General features: G+C 37.4%; 1 protein-coding gene across 5 annotated transcripts in view; it reads right to left on the minus strand.

Annotated features, from left to right (window-relative positions):
• The window catches only part of PATJ (PATJ crumbs cell polarity complex component), a 353,415-nt gene that overhangs the window by 325,501 nt on the left and 5,949 nt on the right, over positions 1-21,965 (minus strand). For 4 of the 5 annotated variants that reach the window (XM_029230615.1, XM_029230612.1, XM_029230614.1 and 1 more), the window contains exons 2-7: positions 16,048-16,104; positions 15,783-15,949; positions 13,703-13,897; positions 12,244-12,383; positions 6,130-6,325; positions 3,998-4,126 (exon numbers count right to left, since the gene is read on the minus strand). In XM_029230615.1, coding sequence (XP_029086448.1) covers positions 3,998-4,126; positions 6,130-6,325; positions 12,244-12,383; positions 13,703-13,897; positions 15,783-15,949; positions 16,048-16,069 — 849 coding nt within the window. In that variant the 5' untranslated portion in view covers positions 16,070-16,104. Of the gene's footprint in view, positions 1-3,997; positions 4,127-6,129; positions 6,326-12,243; positions 12,384-13,702; positions 13,898-15,782; positions 15,950-16,047; positions 16,105-19,245; positions 19,382-21,965 lie in introns of those variants that run through there. The other variant, XM_029230613.1, reaches the window with a different exon arrangement.

Here is a 21,965-nt window from a genome sequence, read left to right on the forward strand (position 1 = left end):
AATTTATGACTGTTCTGAGGATTACACAAGAATAATGTGTATTAGGCAGATGACCATATCTGGCATAAACACTCGCTTCTCCATTATGACTCTGACAGGCGCATGCCCCCCATCCTGAAGACCTGCAACAGTGACAATCCCTTCCAGGAAAGGGTGAAAATCAGACATGGGTTTTACCAACAGTGTCACAAAGGGAAACTCTGCACATCATATTCTTCTTGTGAAAATTCATAATGTACATTAATGTACAGTAATCTATTTGATTTTGCTTAACTTGGTGCTTTCCAAATTTATTTGACCCTTTGTTCTTCATAATAACTACTCCACTTTGCATCTTGAAAAATGCTACTATAGCAAATAAGCCTATTAAAATTGCTAAAGGAGGGGGGTTGGGGTGAGAAAAAACGCCAAAATACTCCACAATATCTCATCCCTTTCCAGGTTTCAAAATTTTTCAAAAGAATCCTTAAAGATTATTACCTGTTTTGTGCTGAAGATGTCTTTTGAAGAACCTATAACGAGCATTCTCAACCTTTTTGGTCTCAGAACTCCTTTACATTCTTAAAAATAATTGAGGATGGAGGAATAGGGATTACAAAAGGGCACAGAAAATCTTTGTGGGTCATGAATATGTTCTTGACTGTAGTGATAGATGGTATCATGGTTAAATTTTATGTCACCTTGGCTAAGCTCTGGTGCCCAGTTGTTTGGTCAAACACTAGTTTAGATGTTACTGTGAAGGTATTTTGTCGATGTAATTAATATCTACAATCAGTTGACTTTAAGAATGTTACCCTTGATAACATTGATAGGCTCCATCTAATCAGCTGAAGACTTTATGAGCAAAAACTGAGGTTCCCTGGAAAAGGAATTCTGCCTTAAAACTATAACAGAAACCCTGCCAACTTGCCATACAAATTTCAGAGTCCAGATTTTTTTTTCTTCTTTGCGGTACGCGGGCCTCTCACTGTTGTGGCCTCTCCCGTTGCGGAGCACAGGCTCCGGACGCACAGGCTCAGTGGCCATGGCTCACGGGCCTAGCCGCTCCGCGGCATGTGGGATCTTCCGGACCGGGGCACGAACCCGTGTCCCCTGCATCGGCAGGCGGACTCTCAACCACTGCACCACCAGGGAAGCCCAGAGTCCAGACTTTAATGTCAACTCTTGCCTGAGTTTCCAGCCTGCTGGTCTGCCCTACAGATTTCAGACTCGCCAGCAAACACGTCAAATTGTATACTTCACATATGTGCAATTTATTGTTTGTCAATTATATCTCAAAAATTACTGAGATCTCAGAGTTTTTGTTTATGTAGTTCTCTCTGTTGTTATCTGCTGATATCAACTGAATTGGGAAACAACACTGAGAAACTTTTTAAATATTTAAGATATGTAATATATTAATATATACTTTTTACATATTGATATTTTTTTATTTTAAAAAGTTATGTTTTCTAAAACAAAAAAATTGTGAGAAGAGTTGTATTCTTAAAGAAATTGTTACAAATCTCTTTAATATCTGACTTAAAAGAAGACAGCTGAATTTTCATATCCGCTTCAGCATTCAGTGTATTGCAATATGTTGCTTTGGTTGAAGTATATAAAGAAAATCTGGTCTTAATCAGATATATATTTGGAAAATGGGGGAGTATTTTAATAGCCCTTTCAGTCCATTCTTTGATAACACACCAAAACTTGACAAGTGGTGATTTCTTAAAGATCAGTTGCAATGTGGAATCTGAAACAACATCAATAAACTTTCAGATACTGTTTCATTAAAATCTATTGATCAATCTTGAATTCTGAATGGATTTTTTACCTATATATTATTTTGCCACACTACACATTGATCTTCAGAAAATACTGATTCCTAGATTTATGTAGATTTTCTAAATACTGACATATAACATTATACAATATTAAAAAAATCATATTTATTAATATCACCAACAATCTAATCAGAGAAGTATTTAAATATTGGAAAATTTCAAGCTTATGGTAAAACACAAATTTTTCCAAAATTCTAATTTTTGCTTGAAAGTTCAAATTTTATCATCAGCAACAAATGCTGTCAGTTGTTTTTCCTTGAGGTAACAGGCTCACTTCATTCATTTCAAGGAACTACCAAATAACCAAGTCTGAATAATCATAATTTTTCTGCCAGTTATCCTTTCAAAAATAAAAATGGTATTCTAGATTGGTGGCTGCCAGAGGCAGGGGGGTGGCGGGTGGGCAAAATGGGTGAAGAAGATCAAAAGGTACAAATTTTCAGCTATAAAATAAGTAAATCATAGGGATATAAACCACAGCATGGTGACTGTAGTTAACGGTACTGTACTGTATATCTGAAAATTGCTAAGAGAGACCTCAAAAGTTCTTATCACAAGAAAAAAAAATTTCTAACTATGAGATAATGGATGTTAACTAGACGCATTGTGGTGATCATTTCATAATATATGGAAATATCAAATCATTATGCTGTAATCCTGAAACTAAAATAATGCATTTCCAAAAAAGTAGATCTCAGAAACTTTCGGGAAAAAAGCAAAAAATTAAAAAATAAATTTAAAGAATTAAAATGCTGTTCCATATTAAAACGTGGCTAGTTTGTCTCACAAATGTTTTCCCTCAAGTAAACCACCATACTTCAGTACATGACAGAAGTGCCATACAGTACATCCGATTTTGTCTCATGGTATTAAAAAGACATGCGCTTAAAGGTCATATTTACTTAAATTCGTTTTTACTGCAGTTTCTTAAGTGAGACTGGCATTGTTGCTGTTGCAGTGGCAAGCACATGTGGAGAAGAATGCAATGACTACTAGTACAGCTGTGTGCCACTGCCCTGTTCACATGAAGGCACCAGCAGGTTTAGCCTACCACTGCTTGTATGTCATCAGTGCAAACGCCAACATGGTGAAAGGGCTAATACACCTTAGTATTATTATTTAAGTTGTTTTGATCTTGTACACACCCTGCAAAAGACTCAGGGACCCACAGACAAAACTCTGAGAGGCATTATGCTAAATAAATACACTTAGCTGCTGAAAGGATAATAGGAAAATTAATAGCTCCACAATTTGTATAAGGTAGAGCAACCTTTTTTTTTTTTTCTTGGCCTGGCCGTGTGGCTTGAGGAATCTTAGTTCCCTGACCAGGGATCGAACCTGTGCTCCCTGCAATGGAAGCACGGAGTCCTAACCCAAGGTGGAGCAATCTTGACTAGAAATAGAGAGCTGAGGAACTTGCCTCAAAGCTGCATGTGCACAGCAAGTTCAGTTTTACTTTATATGTTTTTTAGAAGGGATAAATTTTTACATGTGACTAGACATTAATCAGTAAAATTTACAAATCATTCTGATTATCATGGACAGTCTATATAATATGAACTCATTACTGTAGTAAGTAGCTTCAAATTTCTAAACTACTTTTTAAAAACTCAATGTAGTATATTTAACATTTTCTTCAACGTAAAACTAAGCAGCAACAGTTGATAAGTTTTAATATGGCCCAATTTCAGTTTGAAAACTGCTAAATAATGAAGGGTAGTATTTTTATTTATAATGCCAGAAATTTGTAATTCTAGTGAAATTTACCACAAACAATATTGAGATAAAAGTTTGTTATCACTGTACCATCTGATTTTAACATTTAGGACCTTGAAAGATACACTGGGAGAAAATAACATAGATATTCAGAATACGATACCCATTAATGATTCCTTTCAATAAAAAATATTGTCTTTTGATAGAATCAAGATGACTTTCAATCACAGGCCAAAAAAAAAAGAAAACCACCCCCAAAAACATTGATTTAGGAGCTTTTTAAAATAAAGCAGAGTGAGTGTATATTAACAGTTACAGAAAAAAACATTTTTAGCTATGCTTAAATTCTGGTCATGGAAACATATATCCTAGTAAACCATGTTATAAAATTACATTTCAAGCCATACAATTTAAATTGTATAAAACCAAAATTAAATCAAAGAAGGTCAACTTACTCGATCTGCTAATCCTCCAGGAACTATAGTCCTCACAACTACACCACTCGATTTTCCTCCAACTATTCCAAAACCTAATCCAGAGCCATCATTAATGAGCTCAACATCTTCAATATGGCCCCAACTAACCTACAAATTAATAGCAAGTAAGAAGCAAAGTGTTAGCAAAGCATATACATTCATCGCTTACCAATACAGAAATTACTAAGGTAACAGGTAGACAAAAAATTTAATATTCATACAATTAGTCAAGTCAACTTTCTAGAGGCTCAGAGATACGTAAAGATGATCATATGGTCCCTGCCTTTACAGATATTATAATCTGGTAGAAGATAAACTAAAACATAAAAAATTAAAATATAAGACAGAATATTGGACCATAGGACACTGTAGCTCTAAGAGGACAGAAACACACTGTCTCATTCCCCAGTCTATGCCTGATACCTAGCACAGCGCCAAGCACCTAGTAGGAACCAATAAATATGTGTTTATCTGAATTAAAAGAGAATCATAAAATATTATAAAGATGGGAGGAATGTAGAGACAAGAGGTCAAATCCAATGAAAACTTATGGAAAGCTTCAAGGAAAAGGTAGCATTTCAATTGCTCTACAGAGAAAAAAGACATTCAAGCAAAAGGGAACTTTAAGAGCAAAGCTAGGCTCAGATAAGTGGGAATAACTGAAGGTTTTGGAAGAGGGAACGACAGGAGCAAAGCAGTGGTTTAGAAAGATTAATCTAGCAGCAATATGAAGCATGCGATTGTGAGGACATAGAGTGACCAGAATAATTGAAGAGACTCTGATGAAGGAGAGGAAAGGTAGGCCTAACTGAAGATATTAGCAATAGGATTATACAAATCAGACTAAGAGACATAAGCATTTTTCCTCTAATAGCAGGCTCCATCAGCAGTATGCATTAAATTCACATAATGCGCCTGCAGAGCAAAAGTCTCCCCCTCAAGACATTAGGGCATACTTATTACTTAGTTCTTCTATTACACTAAATAGGAAAGTTACTATGCAATGTTAAAATAACCAGAGATATTGGGACTATTTAATAAATTCACACCTGGAACAATACCTAGTATCCAGAAAGCAACAATGTTTGCTAAAAATGCCTAAATTAGGGACAGCAATTAATATTCATAGAGTATTTATTCTGCCCTAGGCACTGTGTTTAGCTCTTCACATGCATTCTCACTTAATCCTCACAACATCTCTGTGAACTAGAAACTGTTATTAGTTCCAAGCAACAGATGAGAAAACTGAGGTATGGAGAAGTCAAGGCATCTGCCCAGTAAGACTCACCTACGAAGTAAGAAGTGGACCTGAACCCACCTTAGCCTGACTCCAGAGCCCTTGTTCTTAACCACTATGCTAAGCAACTTCCCACTTTGTTCATTCTATTTATTATGTAAATTGTGCTATATAAATATTACTGATTACAACAGGGAAAATGTCTATACATTAGTGTTGTGACCTTGTACTGTACTCAGTCTATTTTTTCTTTTGTCCAATGAATGGAAATTAAATAAATCAGCTAGCACTTAGTGTTATAAGAAAATAAGATTTATTTGCTTGCATTTTGAAGATGCAGGCCAAAACCTGTAAAATGTTACAAAGCAAGTTTAAAGACTCCCAAAGGAACATAAACTTTTATTCTTTTAAACTGTTTAGTATACATCCTTACATGAAAAGGAGAAAAACTTCTATAATTGTGCAGTATCCATAATCTAGTCATAAACACCCAATATAATTTTAAAAAATGTTTTTGAAACAAATAACCAAATCTTAATTTAAAAACTCAATAGTAAATCTCTAATAAAAACTCCCAGCTTAATTAAGTGGTTTCATCACCAAGGAATTCCTTCCTTCACCAAATTATACCCAATACTACAATTTGCCCTCTATATTAAATAATAATCTTAAACAAGGAGAATCATAGGACATTGAAAAAACAAAACGAAACCCCCCATGAAATATCTTGTTTAACATGCTAATGCTGCATTTGGAGATATAATCATCTTTCTTGAACTACAACAAATAAAACGACATTTTCTAAATATCTTTATACTTCTTAAAATCAAAGCCATAATTCAAAATTAAGTGTTTTTCCAAATTTGCAACTCACTGTTTCAGGCAGACTTGCATCAGTTTGGCTGGTAGAAGTGCTGCTTTTTGTGTGCACTGGTTCCCTGGCCACAACCAGATGCAAAGATCCAGTGGTTTGTTGTAACAATGCAATTGCTTGCTGGTGGGAAATGTTCTGATCCAGTGGTGTGTGATTAATAGCCAGTATTTGGTCATTTTCCTTTAACCTTTGATCCCTTGATGAAATAAGAAAATTTTAAGTGACATAATAGCCTGATTCTTAAAATCTACTATTCAGGTAGTTTATATATTATGGTATTATTTCACTTAGTACATTTATTGAAATATTTAATTGTATAATATAAAAGAGCTCTTCAGGCTTTTCATTAAAGCACTTATTAACTAATTAACCAATTAAGTAGTGCATCCCTACACACACACATTTTTTTTTTTTAACTTTTTTTTTTTTTTTTTTTGCGTTACGCGGGCCTCTCGCTGTTGTGGCCTCTCCCATTGCGGAGCACAGGCTCCAGACGCGCAGGCTCAGCGGCCATGGCTCATGGGCCCAGCCGCTCCGCGGCATGTGGGATCTTCCCAGACCAGGGCACGAACCCGTGTCCCCTGCATCGGCAGGCGGACTCTCAACCACTGTGCCACCAGGGAAGCCCCACACACACATTTTAAAAGCCATATGGCTAGAAAAATAAGCAAAAACAATGTATAGGGCCCCACTGCTAAGGTTTTGCAAGTATGGACATTGTCCTCATTGCGGCACCAAACCTGTACTCCTGAACCCCTTCCAATCTGACTTCTGCATGGACCATACAGGGCTATATGTTCACCAATAATCTCCTCTCTAACAGATTCATCCCATCCCCATTGTCCTTTACTTCTCCAACATTTGTCAACAGAGGCCAAACTCTCCATGAAAATCAATAGAGATTATTTCCAAATCTGTATCTGAGCCCTTCTCTCTGTCCCAATCACAAATTTCCCAACTGCTAACCAATGTAAAAAGGATTTTTTTAGAAGAAATTTTTAAAAGAAATTAGCAAAATCTTAAGAAAAAATTACTATTATAGTTAATATTTACTGAGCACTTATTATGAGCTAGGAACTGTGCTAAATGCTTTATAGGCATTATCTCCTTTATTCCTCACAATCACCTTTTAAAGTACTTAGTTAAGGGCTTCCCTGGTGGCACAGTGGTTGAGAGTCCGCCTGCCGATGCAGGGGACACGGGTTCATGCCCCGGTATGGGAAGATCCCACATGCCGCGGAGCAGCTGGGCCCCTGAGCCATGACCGCTGAGCCTGCGCATCCTCCGCCAAGGGAGAGGCCACAACAGTGAGAGACCCGCGCGTAACTCTGAAAAAAATAAAGTACTTAGTTAAATTTGACCTGCAAGAAATTAAAGCAAGCTTAGCATCTTATCTAAGTAGTCTGACTCTAAACCATACTCTTTAACTTCTTAAAGTGCATACTAAGAGTAGGATTTACTCTGGTTTGTTGTATTTGACTTCATTATCTCCTATACACCCCTCCTGCTCTTCCTGTTTCTTTATTATCACCACAATTCTTTCTTATCTTTCTTTATCTCTCTTGCACCACCCATCTCCTCCTTTCTATTCCCAATGTCAACCATCCAACTGAGATCCTTATCGAATACCTCAAACCTAACTTGTAAAATTCCTCAAGGTTTATTTTTCTAGGCTCTCTTCATGCTAGTATTCCCCAACTCGAAAGTATGTAATGGTTATCTATAGTTGTTGACCAATAAGGAGAGAGTCAAAGGAAAGTAAACAAACGCTTGTCATGACTATTTTATAAAAGAATATCTTTAACTTTCATTATAAAAAAATCTCCGAGAAGGGATTCATCTCAGAACAGTCTAACTCATAAATTTAGAATTATGAAAATTCCATTATAGTGCCCTTATTTTTTCTCAGGTCACAGCAGATTCAGCAAAGTTTATCATGGACCAGAATTTGGTTAACTTCTGACCTCTAGGACACAATGTAAACTTGGCTGGTATTCAAAGGTCTCTACATTTGGCCCCAAAGTACTCTTCCAACTTGGCTTCCTCCCTATATAAACCTCTTTTCCAACTATCCTGATTTACTCTTTCCCTCTCAAACATGTCTGGTATTTCCTGCTTTTGTGTAAATGGTTTTCTCCATCTCTAATGCCCTTCCACTCTGCTCAGCCAAATTCAATCCACCCTCCACGTTGCAACTGAGTGTCTCGTCTGTCTCTCTCTCCCTTCATCACTTACCTCATTATCATGGTGCTCTGAGCCACTTGTTTATCACTCACTGAACATCCATTTATACTAAGTATGCTGTCCACAGAGCTAACTATATCCTTCACCGTTAGATTTTAAGTTTTCTGAGGACAGGGATTCAGACATTTTAGATTCTCCTTTGGAACTAACAAGTTGGATATTTCAATTTTTTATGCCAAAATTGTGGGTGGCTCTCACAATAGATCATGTTGCATTAAAAATGTTGCTTATATATCTTTTTATGACTATTAGGAAAGGCTTATGTTATATAAGAAAATAAGAATGATATAAAATTGCATATATTCTAAGATGTTGTCTTTATGAAAAGAAAACATTCTAGGGAATTCCCTGGCTGTCTAGTGCTTAGGACTCCGGGCTTTCACTGCTGTGGCCCAGGTTCGGTTCCTGGTTGGGGAATTAAGATCCCACAAGCTACACGGCACGGCCAAAAAAAAAGAAGAAGAAAAGAAAAGAAAACTTTCTAGGGACTTCCCTGGTGGCACAGTGGTTAAGACGCCACGCTCCCAATGCAGGGGCCCCAGGTTCGATCCCTGGCATGGGAACTAGATCCCACATGCATGCCGCAACTAAGAGTTCATATGCCACAACTAAGGAACCCACCTGCCACGACTAAGACCTGATGCAACCAAATAAACAAACAAACAAAAAAACTTTCTAATGTATTTCCTATAGTTGTCTCAGGGTGGTCAAAGTCCAAGAGTTTTTTTTGGGGGGGTGGGGGGGCAGGGTAATTATATTTCTATATTTTATATTACAGTCATGTATTATTTTCATAATGATTTTCATCATTTTGAAATATATATTTTTAAAATTGCAAATGTTGCTTGTGAACTTTTCCCTAGTCCTAAAGAAACTGCTTTTTTTAAGAAACATTATTTTTTTAAAGGAGGAAAGAGAAAGAGTAGTTGTTTTCTTTGCCAGGCAAAGAGGGAACACAGGAGGCTAGCGCCTTCAAAAACTGTGCCAAGAAACATTTTGTTTTGTTTTGTTTTGTTTTTGTGTTTTTGTGTTACGCGGGCCTCTCACTGTTGTGGCCTCTCCCGTTGCGGAGCACAGGCTCCGGACGCACAGGCTCAGCGGCCATGGCTCACGGGCCCAGCCGCTCCGCGGCATGTGGGATCTTCCCGGACTGGGGCACGAACCCGTGTCCCCTGCATCGGCAGGCAGACTCTCAACCACTGCGCCACCAGGGAAGCCCAGAAACATTTATTTTTAAATGTGACCACTACAGGACAATATCCAGGAATACCTTCCATTTTCCCATCTCCTACATTGTCCTTTCTCTAACTTCATCACCTAAATTCCTATTCACAGCTTGTTCATTAAGGGAAATTTCTTAATCCCAAATGAATAAGTTACTCTTAAAACTTTTTAACCTTGATATAACTCATTTTGCATAGTCAGACCTTAATTTACTCACACTCAAATTTTCTATTTTCTGGGAATCAATCTATTTTAATCTACCTTTCCCTCTACCCAGTAGACTTCCAGAACATCTAATTTCTTTCCAGTTAGTATCTGCCTAGGAAATATAAACTCAACCCAAAATAAACAAGCTGCAGAGGAGAAGTCTCCTGGAAAATATGATTTTGATGCATTCTAAAGTTGAATAGTATTCATTTTACTGCTACTACTACTTCTAATTTAACTCTCTCATACTATATGTATAATTGAATTCACACTTTCCATTCAAGGGGAAAACAGCTCTTGTCTCTCCATTGCAACATTCAGAAATGATGGATTTCCATGACTTTGAGAGCCAACAGGGGGTAGGCAAGCTCAAAATAACACAGTTCTATGTGGAAAGTCCTCAGAAGAAAGGAAGACCATTTAAGATGATCTGGAAGGTCCTGCATAGCTGGCCCCTTCCTCTCTCCAGCCCCTTCTTATACTGCCTTGCACTAAGCTCCCACACCAGGTAAATATCAGACATACTCCAAAGATGGAGTTTACCAGGGCTACCAGTAAAGCGTCTATTCCTCACCCTGACACCTTCTGCCCTCTGCGGACTCCACTATCACCTCTCAAATTTCCCTTCAAGTACCACTGCCTATGGGAAGCCACCTGAGTCCTTAGCCTTGGTCAAGCATCTTTACATACTCAAATATGAAACTCCTCTTTTTGGAAGTGCTCATCTCAATTTGTACTTACAGAACAATTAGTACAGAGTAACTGAGACATAAGAATGGACCACAAAAAGGTTGAAACATTGAAAATACACTAAAAACTAGTGAATTGTACACCTTAAAATGGTGACATTTATGTCATGTGAATTATATCCCAATAATGATTTTTAAGGTAAAAATATTAAAAAGAAAATTTGGGCCAATCAGTGTTAAATAGGCTTTTTGTCAAGGGACTTCATAGTCTTAAAGAAGCTAATATTAAGTGTCTCTAAGTCCAGGTTTACCCTGGATTGTCTAGGTTTGCCAGAATAGTCCTAGTTTATACCTGCTGTCTTAGTGTCATTATTAATGGCACACCCTCTCACCCCAAAACTGTCCCAACTTGGACAATAAATTAAATGATTATCTTAAGTATGTATAACCAATCTCCAAGAACAGGAGTTTCTCAGATATAGTTGACCATTGCTATGGCTCCTCAGAAGAAACTTGAGGAAATGCTACATTAGATGGTAGAGTAATACAAAGTCGTGGAAATCCATTATTTCTGAACTTTCAGTTGGGGAGACTATAACTCTGATCCCCATGAATGGATAATGTGAGTTCAAAAATATATTATTAACTGAGAAATTTTTTGTAATAGTTATGCTACTGCTGCTAGTTTTCTAACAGGCAACAGTAATATAATGAATACTGTGCTTTTTAAATGAGTAATAAACTAAAGATCTGAAATCAAATAGAAACAAAATACAAGTCTTGCACACAACCCTTAAAAAAATACAGCCCAGACACAAGTGCAATGGGCTGGGGGTGGGGGTGGGGGGTGGGGGTGTCACATAGACTTGAGAGGGATTTTCATTGACAATAAGTGAAATAATCAGCAGTGTGTTATGACCACCAAAAAAACTGTTGTAATATCAAGTTTAATAAACAATATAGGACTTCCCTGGTGGCGCGGTGATTAATAATCCACCTGCCAGTGCCGGGGACATGGGTTCAAGCCCTAGTCCGGGAAGATTCCACATGCTGCGGAGCAACTAAGCTCGTGCGCCACAACTACTGAGCCTGCGCTCTAGAGCCTGCAAGCCACAACTGCTGAGCCCATGCACCACAACTACTGAAACCCGCAGGCCTAGAGCCCAGGCTCCACAACAACAGAAGCCACCACAATGAGAAGCCCGCGCACTGCAATGAAGAGTAGCCCCCGCTCGCTGCAACTAGAGAAAGCCCGTGCACAGCAATGAAGACCCAACACAGCCAAAAATAAATAAATAAATTTTTTTAAAAATTTTAATAAATAAACAATATAGTATGCAGAACGTGAATTTCAATATGCCTATCTTATTGATCAGACCATAGCTAAAATATCATGTTCAATTGTGAGAGTGTGTGATGGAGTAGAAAGAACACTAGCTTTGCCATTGGACAATCTTGGAATCACATCATGGTTCCAGCATTAATAGCTCTGTGACTATAGGTAAACCACTGAAACTCTGAAACTCAGCATTCTCATCTATAAAATGGACTAATGATACTACTAGCTAGACTGCTGCCACAAGTATATGTGAGAATACCTACAAAAGGCCTAAAAACTGCATAGGAAGAGAAAATGTTAGCTGCTATTGTTAACTGTTTTGTATGACTTGTTTCTTATTCTCTTTATAATAATGTTTTCAGAATTGTCAGAAAAAAATTAGCAAAACACAAAATGAACATCCTTCCTCACCTGCTAGCTATACTCCCTGGCTGCACTTCCTTCACGAAAATGTCGACTTCTCCCAGATTTTGACCTCTGAAGGCCACCACACTGAATCCAAGGCCTCCAGTTGAGGGCCGTTCTATATCTATATATTCAATTTGCCGGCCCTAATGAAGGGGGTTTTAAAAAAAATAAAAGTCAGAGAAGTTTACATTTAACCAACACACTTTTTCTGAAGAACTGAAGTTTCTATTTTGTGAATAGCCCCAAAATAACTTCTCCTAAGTCATTTCTAGAAAACCAAATAAACTCAGCATTTCAGTAATAAATTATTTATGGAAATCCTCTCACTTGATTATTTTCAGGAGAACATAAGAGGGCATGGGCAGTGTTCTGCAACCTCAGGGAACTGGAGAGGTATTTTCACACTTCATTCACAGTATGAGATGAATTCCTAGCTGGATGAAAATTCCTGAGAAAAATGTCTTTTCCCACAGTAAATTCTAAATTACTTTGTACACGGAACTTCTCAAATTCTCTTGAAGCAAAATAAATTTTTAAACGAGGAAAATAAATTAGATTTATCAAAAATATACTAGTGTTGATCCCTAAGTCAGAAGAAGATGCATTTTTTAGGGTTCTGTTTTTAATTCATAATAAATTAATATTCCATTTTATTAGGTTAATTCAAAAGATTATGGAAAGGCCACCATTCAAATGGGTTTACCTGTGACAAACAAGTATTTTATTACTTTGGCTAATAATTGCACTTATGACATGAAAACATCATAAATGTTATCAACTAATAAAAGCATCACATAAAAATAATTATTAGTCAAATTAAGGGTATAGAGCAGTAAGATCAAAAAAGGAATTAGGTATAGAACATTATTTAACTATTACACCTTAAACAGATTCTTTTTAACTTTCAAACTCAAGTTTCATTTTTTTGGATACTTGTTAGAAGGTATGGTGAACAAACAGAAAACTAACATCCAAAAATTCAACTGTCTATTATTTAATTTTTAATAGGTATTAAGAATAAAATGGATTACTCTTTCAAATGTTTCCCCAGATTTTCCAAATTATGTTAGTTCTAACTCCCATTAATTCTTTTTTACATAAAATTTAAAATAGTTTCAAAGGAGTTACACCTCTTCTGGTAGACATATTAATTTTCCTCCTATGAGCAAAACCGTAAGAATCTTTTTCCTTACAAGTGTACAGATGTGTCAAATTGGAGTCCGTGTCTTGAAAACTCTCCTCACCACACACATGGATACTTTCCTTATGTAATTTTAAACAAATAAATTTGCAACACACATATTAGAAAATAGTATCAATTCCTCCTAACAATATAAAACCACAAGCAAACAAAACACAGACTAACACATTTTAAAGGCAAAAAGAGTGAGTGTAGGTTTCTTTTTTAACCTATAATAGGAGAAATAAAACTAAATATTCCCATGACAAGATATAACTTTACCTGAGCCATCTGTTGCATGATTGAGTTAAAATCTTCATTTCCCAACACTGGGGTCCAAGGAAACAACCCAGATACAGTCAAGTTATTAGAGGACCTATGGGCATTCCCATTAGTAATGGCACCATCCGTGAACACCAATAAACCTTTCCTAGAAAAATCAAAGTTGGCTGAACAATCTGAGGGGAGATGGCTGAGCTGTTGGAGAAAAAAAAGAGAGAGAGAAAATTATCAACAGAAACCTACAGACAAAAAATATTTCTATTTATTAAATATTAATTTTGTTTATCACATGAATAATGGCATGCTAAATACATACACACGAAAGAAATAAGATACAGATACATGAATCTGTGTTTATAAGGCTATAAATTTTTTATTTAGTATTACACAAAATGTTTAATTTGTTCTCATTTCCTGCCTTCTACGATTACCTCAAGTTAATAGCACGTTCAACAGCTTATTACACTTCAGATACACAGACACATTCAGTCATATAAACATGCATGTAAGACACTGAGCCCTTTTGCATTCATCTATACATTTCCATGTGGAGAGGCACAAAAGATCTGCAGGTGGTATATAACAAAAATAACTCAGTATTTATTAAGTGCTTGCTATAAGCAAAGTACTATACCAAAACTCTTTCTTACGTAATATCTCATTTAATCCTTACAATAGCCCTAGGAGATATTCTTATTTCATTTTGTGAACATGAGAACTGAGGCACACAGGGATTAAGTAACTTGCCCAAGATTAGTAGATGAATTTCAGAGCCACTTAAACACTAATTAAAAAAAAAATTGGGGGGAGAATCCAGTAATTATGGAAAAAGGAAAACAGAAGTTAATTTTTAAAATATCATTGGCTGAAACAAGTGCCAACACAATGCAACAAAGGTAACATCAAGAACAAATGTCAACAGGACTTCATAGAAAAAATCAACACCCGTAGAAACTCTACGAAAACAATGACAGGAAAAAAATCACGGGGATTTATAATTGAATGAATACGATATGATTACTTATATAACAATTGCAAACTATATAAATATAAAAGATTGTTATTGTGATGAAGAGGCTGGTTAAGTCCACTCTTAGTCCAGTAACAGTGATTGATTTGTAGTAATCTTTCCCAATTTCTATTCCTACCAACAGCATTCATTGCTGTGACGTACTCATTCCATGATCAGAGAATACAGAAATCTAACCTTCAATATGGGGAGTGCTAAAATTCTGGTATAAATTTTGATCTAAAGACAGAAATTCACAGTAAGACATATGTGCAGAATTTAATCCTTAGTTAGTTATACAAAAATCACTTGCTAAATATTTATGGATAGGCATTTTGGTTTATCAGCAAAAAGCATTTTTTTCCAAATTTTAATTTTCACATAACAACTCTGCTACATTATCTTCAATTACATTTAAAATTCTGCCCAAATTTAATCTATAAGATAGCTACTATTCAAGTTCAGCTTCTAGAATAGATGATTTAAAATCAATTTGCCATCCCTGACCCCAAAAGAGAACAACCAAGAGGACAGTTAAAACTCTTAATGTAGGTCACTCTAAGCAGAGGTGCTATGAGTCCTGTAATTTTGAAGAAAATGTTGAGAATTCTCAAAGCATCTGACCTTTACATAAATAAGTACAAAAACCATATTCCAAAGCCAAACAAAAAATTTATTACCAAAATTTTTAAACTATCCATGCCAATGCTACCCACAGGTCACAAGTCCCAATACAGTCTCTTTGCTGAATTATGAGTAGACAGGGCTTCCCTGGTGGCGCAGTGGTTGAGAGTCCGCCTGCCGATGCAGGGGACACGGGTTCATGCCCCGGTCCAGGAAGATCCTACATGCCGCAGAGCGGCAGGGCCCGTGAGCCATGGCCGCTGAGCCTGCGCGTCTGGAGCCTGTGCTCCACAGCGGGAGAGGCCACAACAGTGAGAGGCCCGCGTACCGCAAATAAAAAATAAAAAAAAAAAAAAAAAAAAGAGTAGACAGTTTGCACCTATCTCCTTCTATATTTCTTTGCTGGTTTGAATATATCAACATGTAAAACCCTGATGGGTAACTTACTTGCCCCTTCAATTGCTTGATGGACTGTTGAAGAGTGAGTATCTGGTTGAAAAGAGGGCTCTTTAGTGTCTCATAAAACATAGAGAGCTTCTCATTCTGCGAAGTGTCACCCTTCTCCTGCAATTTTATTTTCAAGCGATCAAGAACTTGCAGGACCTGCAATTTATCTTGTTTGAAGAAGGATAATAAGAGTACAAGTTAAATCCCATCTTATATTCCATTTTTGAATAATTAATTTAGTGATAGAAGTATATAACTAGTTTACCTGTAGCAGGATTTTCAGGCATTTTGAATTATTGTCTTCAATCACTTTTAAAGAAACCTAAAGAAAAAATTTTAAATTAAAAAAAAAAAGATTTACCATTAGTGTATACAAGTCTATAGCCCTATAGAAAAATTAAAGAAAACCTCAAGAACATTCTCCATCAAAAGACTTCACTCAGGGCTTCCCTGGTGCCATAGTGGTTAAGAATCCGCCTGCCAATACAGGGGACATGGGTTTGAGCCCTGATCCGGGAAGATCCCACATGCCGCAGAGCAACTAAGCCTGTGCGCCACAACTACCAAGCCTACGCTCTAGAGCCTGTGAGCCACAACTACTGAAACCCACGTGCTGCAACTACTGAAGCCCGTGCGCCTAGAGCCCGTGCTCTACAAAGAGAAGTCACTGCAATGAGAAGCCCCTGCACCACAACAAAGAGTTGCCTCCGCTCACTGCAACCAGAGAAAGCCCAGGCACAGCAACGAGGACCCAACGCAGCCACCCAAAAAAAAAAAAAAAACTTCATTCAGGAAATTCAGATTAAAAGCCACTACACAGCCACTAAGATGGCTAAAAACCAAAACAACATCTAATACTAGGCGTTGACCAAGATGTGAAGCAACTGGAATTCTGATACGCTGCTAGTAGGAATGTAAAATGGCACAAACACTTTGAATAATTGTTTGGCAGTGTTTTGAAAGTTATAACTACACTTACTATATGACCCAGCACTTCCACTCCTACATACTTACCCAAGAGAAATGAAAATATATTCCTGCAAAAGACTTACAAAGGAATGCTCAGGGAATTCACTGGAGGTCCAGTGGTTAGGACTTGGCGCTTTCACTGCCGAGGGCCTGAGTTCAATCTCTGGTCAGGGAACTAAGATCCAGTAAGCCAGAGGGTTTGGCCAAAAAAACAAAAGGAACAAAAAAAACAAAAAAGTGGGCTTCCCTGGTGGCGCAGTGGTTGAGAGTCTGTCTGCCGACGCAGGGGACGCGGGTTCGTGCCCCGGTCCAGGAAGATCGCACATGCTGCAGAGCGGCTAGGCCTGTGAGCCATGGCCGCTGAGCCTGCGCTCCGCAACGGGAGAGGCCACAACAGTGAGAGGCCCGCATACCGCAAAAAAAAAAAAAAAAAAACATGTTCACAGAATTTTTATTTATAAAAGCCCCAAACTAGAAAAACCCAAATGTCTAATAATAGATGAATGGATAAATCAGTTATGGTATGTAAACATAATAAAATACCCAGAAATAAAAAGGGAAAACATTACTGACACACAGAACATGGGTGAATCTCAAAAACTATGTTGAGGGAAAGAAAACAGACAAAATGGATGTAAGTTGTATGATTCCATTCATATGAAGTTGAATATACAGTTATAGATTAGTTTACCTGGGCAGGGTGGAAAGGAGTTGACTGGGAAGACATTTGAGGGAGATTTTTGGGGTGATGGGAATGTTCTATGTTTTGAAAGGAGTATTGTTTACACAGATGTACACATTTGTACTTCATTGAACTATATATTTTTAATTGTTTTATCGTATGTAAGTTATACTTTTATAAAGTTAATTTTTAGAAAAAAAGACTCTAGACTGGAAAGGAATATACAAATAAGGGATCAAGAAGATATTAGATAGATTAGGGGAAAAAAACCCTCAAACTAGTCACCTGAGAGAGTCTCCAAAAGGTAATCACCCAATATGGCATTTTCCATGGATTTTTTTTAATTCCAGTGATTTGCTGAAAACTAGCCTAAAATGTAATCAAAACTCAAAAAGCTGCGACTTCCCTGGTGGCGCAGTGGTTAAGAATCCACCTGCCAATGCAGGGGACACAGGTTCAAGCCCTGGTCTGGGAAGATCCCACATGCCATGGAGCAACTAAGCCCGTGCACCACTGCTGAGCCTGCACTTGAGCTAACGAGCCTATAGCCCGTGCTCCGCAACAAGAGAAGCCACTGCAATGAGAAGCCTGCGCACCACCATGAAGAGTAGCCCCCGCTCACCGCAGCTAAAGCTTGCGTGCAGCAACAAAGACACAACACAGCCAAAAATACATAAATAAATAAATTCATTTAAAAAAAAACTCAAAAAGCTAGCAAACCCTTTGCTGTGTCAAAAATGGCACTTTCACAGTGGTCATTTTCACTAGTGGTACACTGTTATAATAAACCATCTAAGAAATATGAGCACTGTACAGTCAAAATGTACTTACATCATCTCTGGATACAGTTGCTAAACACAATCTTTACCTTCTAATTCAAGGTCATTAAGTAAGAAAGCATATTAAAAACCAGTAAGGAATGCCTTTGGCGTTGATAAAAGGTTCATGTATTCCATCAAAATATTCATGGGATTCCATGAGAACTACCAAAAGAACTGCTGAATAGAGCATCACAGAAACACTTCTGATGTGCTCAGCATCTCAACTGTGAAACCCTTAAAACTACCCATTGACAGGTAACTGTGAATAATGGAAGGGCAGTCACGATGTCCTTTTCTGTAGCAGCACTAGACTAAAAGGACTGACAAGAGCAGTTTTGTGATCATTAATACATCAGCCTCTCTAAATCAAAGAAGGTAAGCTAAAACTATGAGGTGCTATTTTTTATTGTTAGATTGGCATTTTTTTCTAATAATAGACTGTACTCCAGATGTCACAGAAAAACAGGTGGGAATATAAATTTGCACATTCTTTTAGGAGAGCAACTGAGCAATATCTATCAATATATTAAATTTATATTCTCTTCTACCCAGAATCTCTCTTCTGAGTGTCTCTCCTAAAGAAGTATTTGCAAAAAGGCACACAGATGTGTGTACAAGCATATTTACTGCATTGTTTTTAATAACAAAACTCCTGGAAAAATTCAACTATCAAACGTAATCAGCCATTAAAATAATAAAGTTGGTCGGAAAGTACTGAAACAGGAATGGGTAGGAAACGGTTAACAGCAAGCCTGTGGCTCAATCCTTCAGCTGGGGATTCCCAGCTTGATACCAGACCTCCATGCAAACAAGCTAAAGGTTTTTAATAGATAACAGAGTCCTCATTTTAAAATGTCAGGAAATACCTGATCTATCTTAATTGCTTTTGTAAATAATCTGAGAACATATGGATTTATAGAGCTTGGCTGGCTGGAACATGGGAGGTAATCACAAAGACATTTTCTATTTGGGTAACTAATGGAGTACAAACCTTGGGATTCCCCAAACAGAAGAGGCTTCCTTTAAGAAAATGCTTCTGTATATATTGTCCACAACTTGTCTGATAACCCGAAATAAACAAACAAAAATGTGTCCCAGGGTTGAATTTTGCTCCTGTAAACACACTAAAAATCACAGTAAAAGTCTGTTATGAATATGTTTATAAGTGACTTAACGTCAGTCTATATATAAGTAGGTATTTTAAGCATGCTGATATGTCCTATATGAGAAAGTGACATTCTTTGGAAGCTGTGTCTACTGGCTGGGGGCCCCTCCGGCAAGGAATGTTGGTGCCTAGCTCCTGTGTTAGCCTCCTGCCTGTAACATTCAAGTCATGACTAAGGTTGGTGTTGGGTAAGATCTCTCATTTACAGGAGGATGCTTTGGCAATTCAAACCTTTGTGTTAATACAGGGACATTATCTGATATAGACAACCAAACAGGGAAGACAGTAAGTTTCAGGATATATGCATTATTTGCCCCTTTTTGCAAGGAAAAAAATACATATTTGTGTGTGCATACGTTTCTAGATTTAGAAAGATAGTCAATTTAATAATACTGCTAACTTACAGGAAGTAGAAATGGGGATGGGGAAATAAAAAATTAGACTTTTACTTTGTAGATACTAGTGTTTGAATTTTATTTAAAAGGCATGTATTATGTTTATAACTTGAAAGGTAAAAGGGACAAAAAGATAATGGCTAAGATGGCCTAATGAGAGAGCAAGACAGATATACAGCAAGATAATGACAACACAATAGGATAATTATATTGTAAGGCACATACATACAACGGCAAAGGTGTGTACCATGTGCTCAGAGAAATCATAAAAGCAGAGTGACTCCCCTGCCTGGGGAAGTTTGGGAATGCTGGAATGAGAACACAGTAGAGACCTCTCTCGTAAAAGAAAAAGAATGGAGTGTAAAAGCAGAGTGACCATTTGTCCTCATTTGCCTAAAATAGTCTCAGATTACCCAGCATCCTTATTAATAGTGCTCCACTTCACTCTCAAAAGTGTTCTAGTTTGAATGACATATAGGACTGCCCTAAGTTAGTGCTTCTCAAATTTTAGTGTGCATCAGAATCACCTTGAGGACTTGCTAAAACACAAATTGCAGGGCCCACTCCCAATGTTTCTGATTCTGTACTTCTAAGGTGAACCCTGAGAACCTCACCTCTAACAAAGTTCCCCTGTGATCCTGGTGCAGCTAGTCTAGAGACCACAATTGGAGAACTGCTGCATAAAGGTGTAGAAGTGCACGACTGTCAGTGAAACTAGTAACTAGCTCTAAATGAACTGTTATAAGGTCTCTAAAAGCAACAGAAAGGGCAAAAAAGTAATTTAGACCAGTGTTACTATAAATGTAGACTGGATTGATGCTTGATCCACAAAGGGATAAGTACCAAAACTGGGAATAAGCATTTAGAAATCGTGGAATGCGGCAGTCAAGTAGATCTATTAAATTTAGGAATACAAAACACAACTTACATTGCACTTATTTTTGTAATTTCATTTTTCCAGCAATTCATTTTTCTAATAATTTTATAAAAACGTCAGTCCTTGAAAGACTGAGGGAGGGGAACCATAATCTTTTACCACCGACAGTTTGAGAAACACTGGTTTAGATAGACTATTTTGAGAGGGTTCTTATCAACAACGCTAAGTAGACTGGTCTTTATCCTGTAAGCAGCAGAAAGTAATCAAAGGCTTTTAAGTAGGGAAGTATTGAGTCCAGATTTCTATTTAAAAAGGTGGGGCTTCCCTGGTGGCACAGTGGTTGAGAATCTGCCTGCCGATGCAGGGGACACGGGTTCGAGCCCTGGTCTGGGAAGATCCCACATGCCGCGGAGCAGCTAGGCCCGTGAGCCACAACTACTGAGCCTGCACATCTGGAGCCTGTGCTCCACAACGAGAGGCCCGCGCACAGCGAGGAAGAGTGGCCCCTGCTTGCCGCAACTGGAGAAAGCCCTCACACAGAAACAAAGACCCAACATAGACAAAAATCAATAAATAATAATTTAAAATGGATATCTGCTTATTAAAAAAAGAAAATGCAAATTGATTAAAAAAATAAAAAGGTGATTCTGGTAACAGGATAGATTAGTGGTCTTCAAACATTTTTAAACACACATTCCTAGCAGTAAAAATGTATGTGGACCACTCACCTTATTTTTTATAACTATAAACATATTAATATATTTATATGTCATATGTGTTTTAAAACATATATAAAATAGAAACATCATGAGAGTAAGGTAAAAACTAAAAAGCAAGATTTTATTGTCATTCTCCTACTCTCCCAGTAGATTGTCCTGCACATTTTGGAAACCATGGTAGTAGATGTCTCTCAGTAAGGGTTAAGGTTAGAAACTGGTTGGCCATCCAACCCTATGACTCATATTTAATAAAAGCTAAACTATGTCCACAAAGCAGGCCTGGAAAAGTACTACAATTTCACGGCATTGGGTAATATCTAGGGAAGGGCACTAAGGCCTTCAGAGTATATGAGGACAGAAGAAGAAATGCAATTAACTCTATAGCTGAACATCCAGGAAGTAACACGTACACTAAAAGGAACCTATGTTTCACTCATTTTATGGTCATAGGAAATCTTCAACCAAACAATTTTGACCTGTTTGGCCTGGCTAAGAAACTAACAGCAAGGAATTTCAAGTTTGTTTAAACATGGTAAAGCTCAGTCTACCTTGTCA

Source organism: Monodon monoceros, unplaced genomic scaffold (assembly GCF_005190385.1).
Source record: "Monodon monoceros isolate NGI ecotype Baffin Bay Population unplaced genomic scaffold, NGI_Narwhal_1 Super_Scaffold_18, whole genome shotgun sequence".
Classification (NCBI taxonomy): Eukaryota; Metazoa; Chordata; class Mammalia; order Artiodactyla; family Monodontidae; genus Monodon; species Monodon monoceros.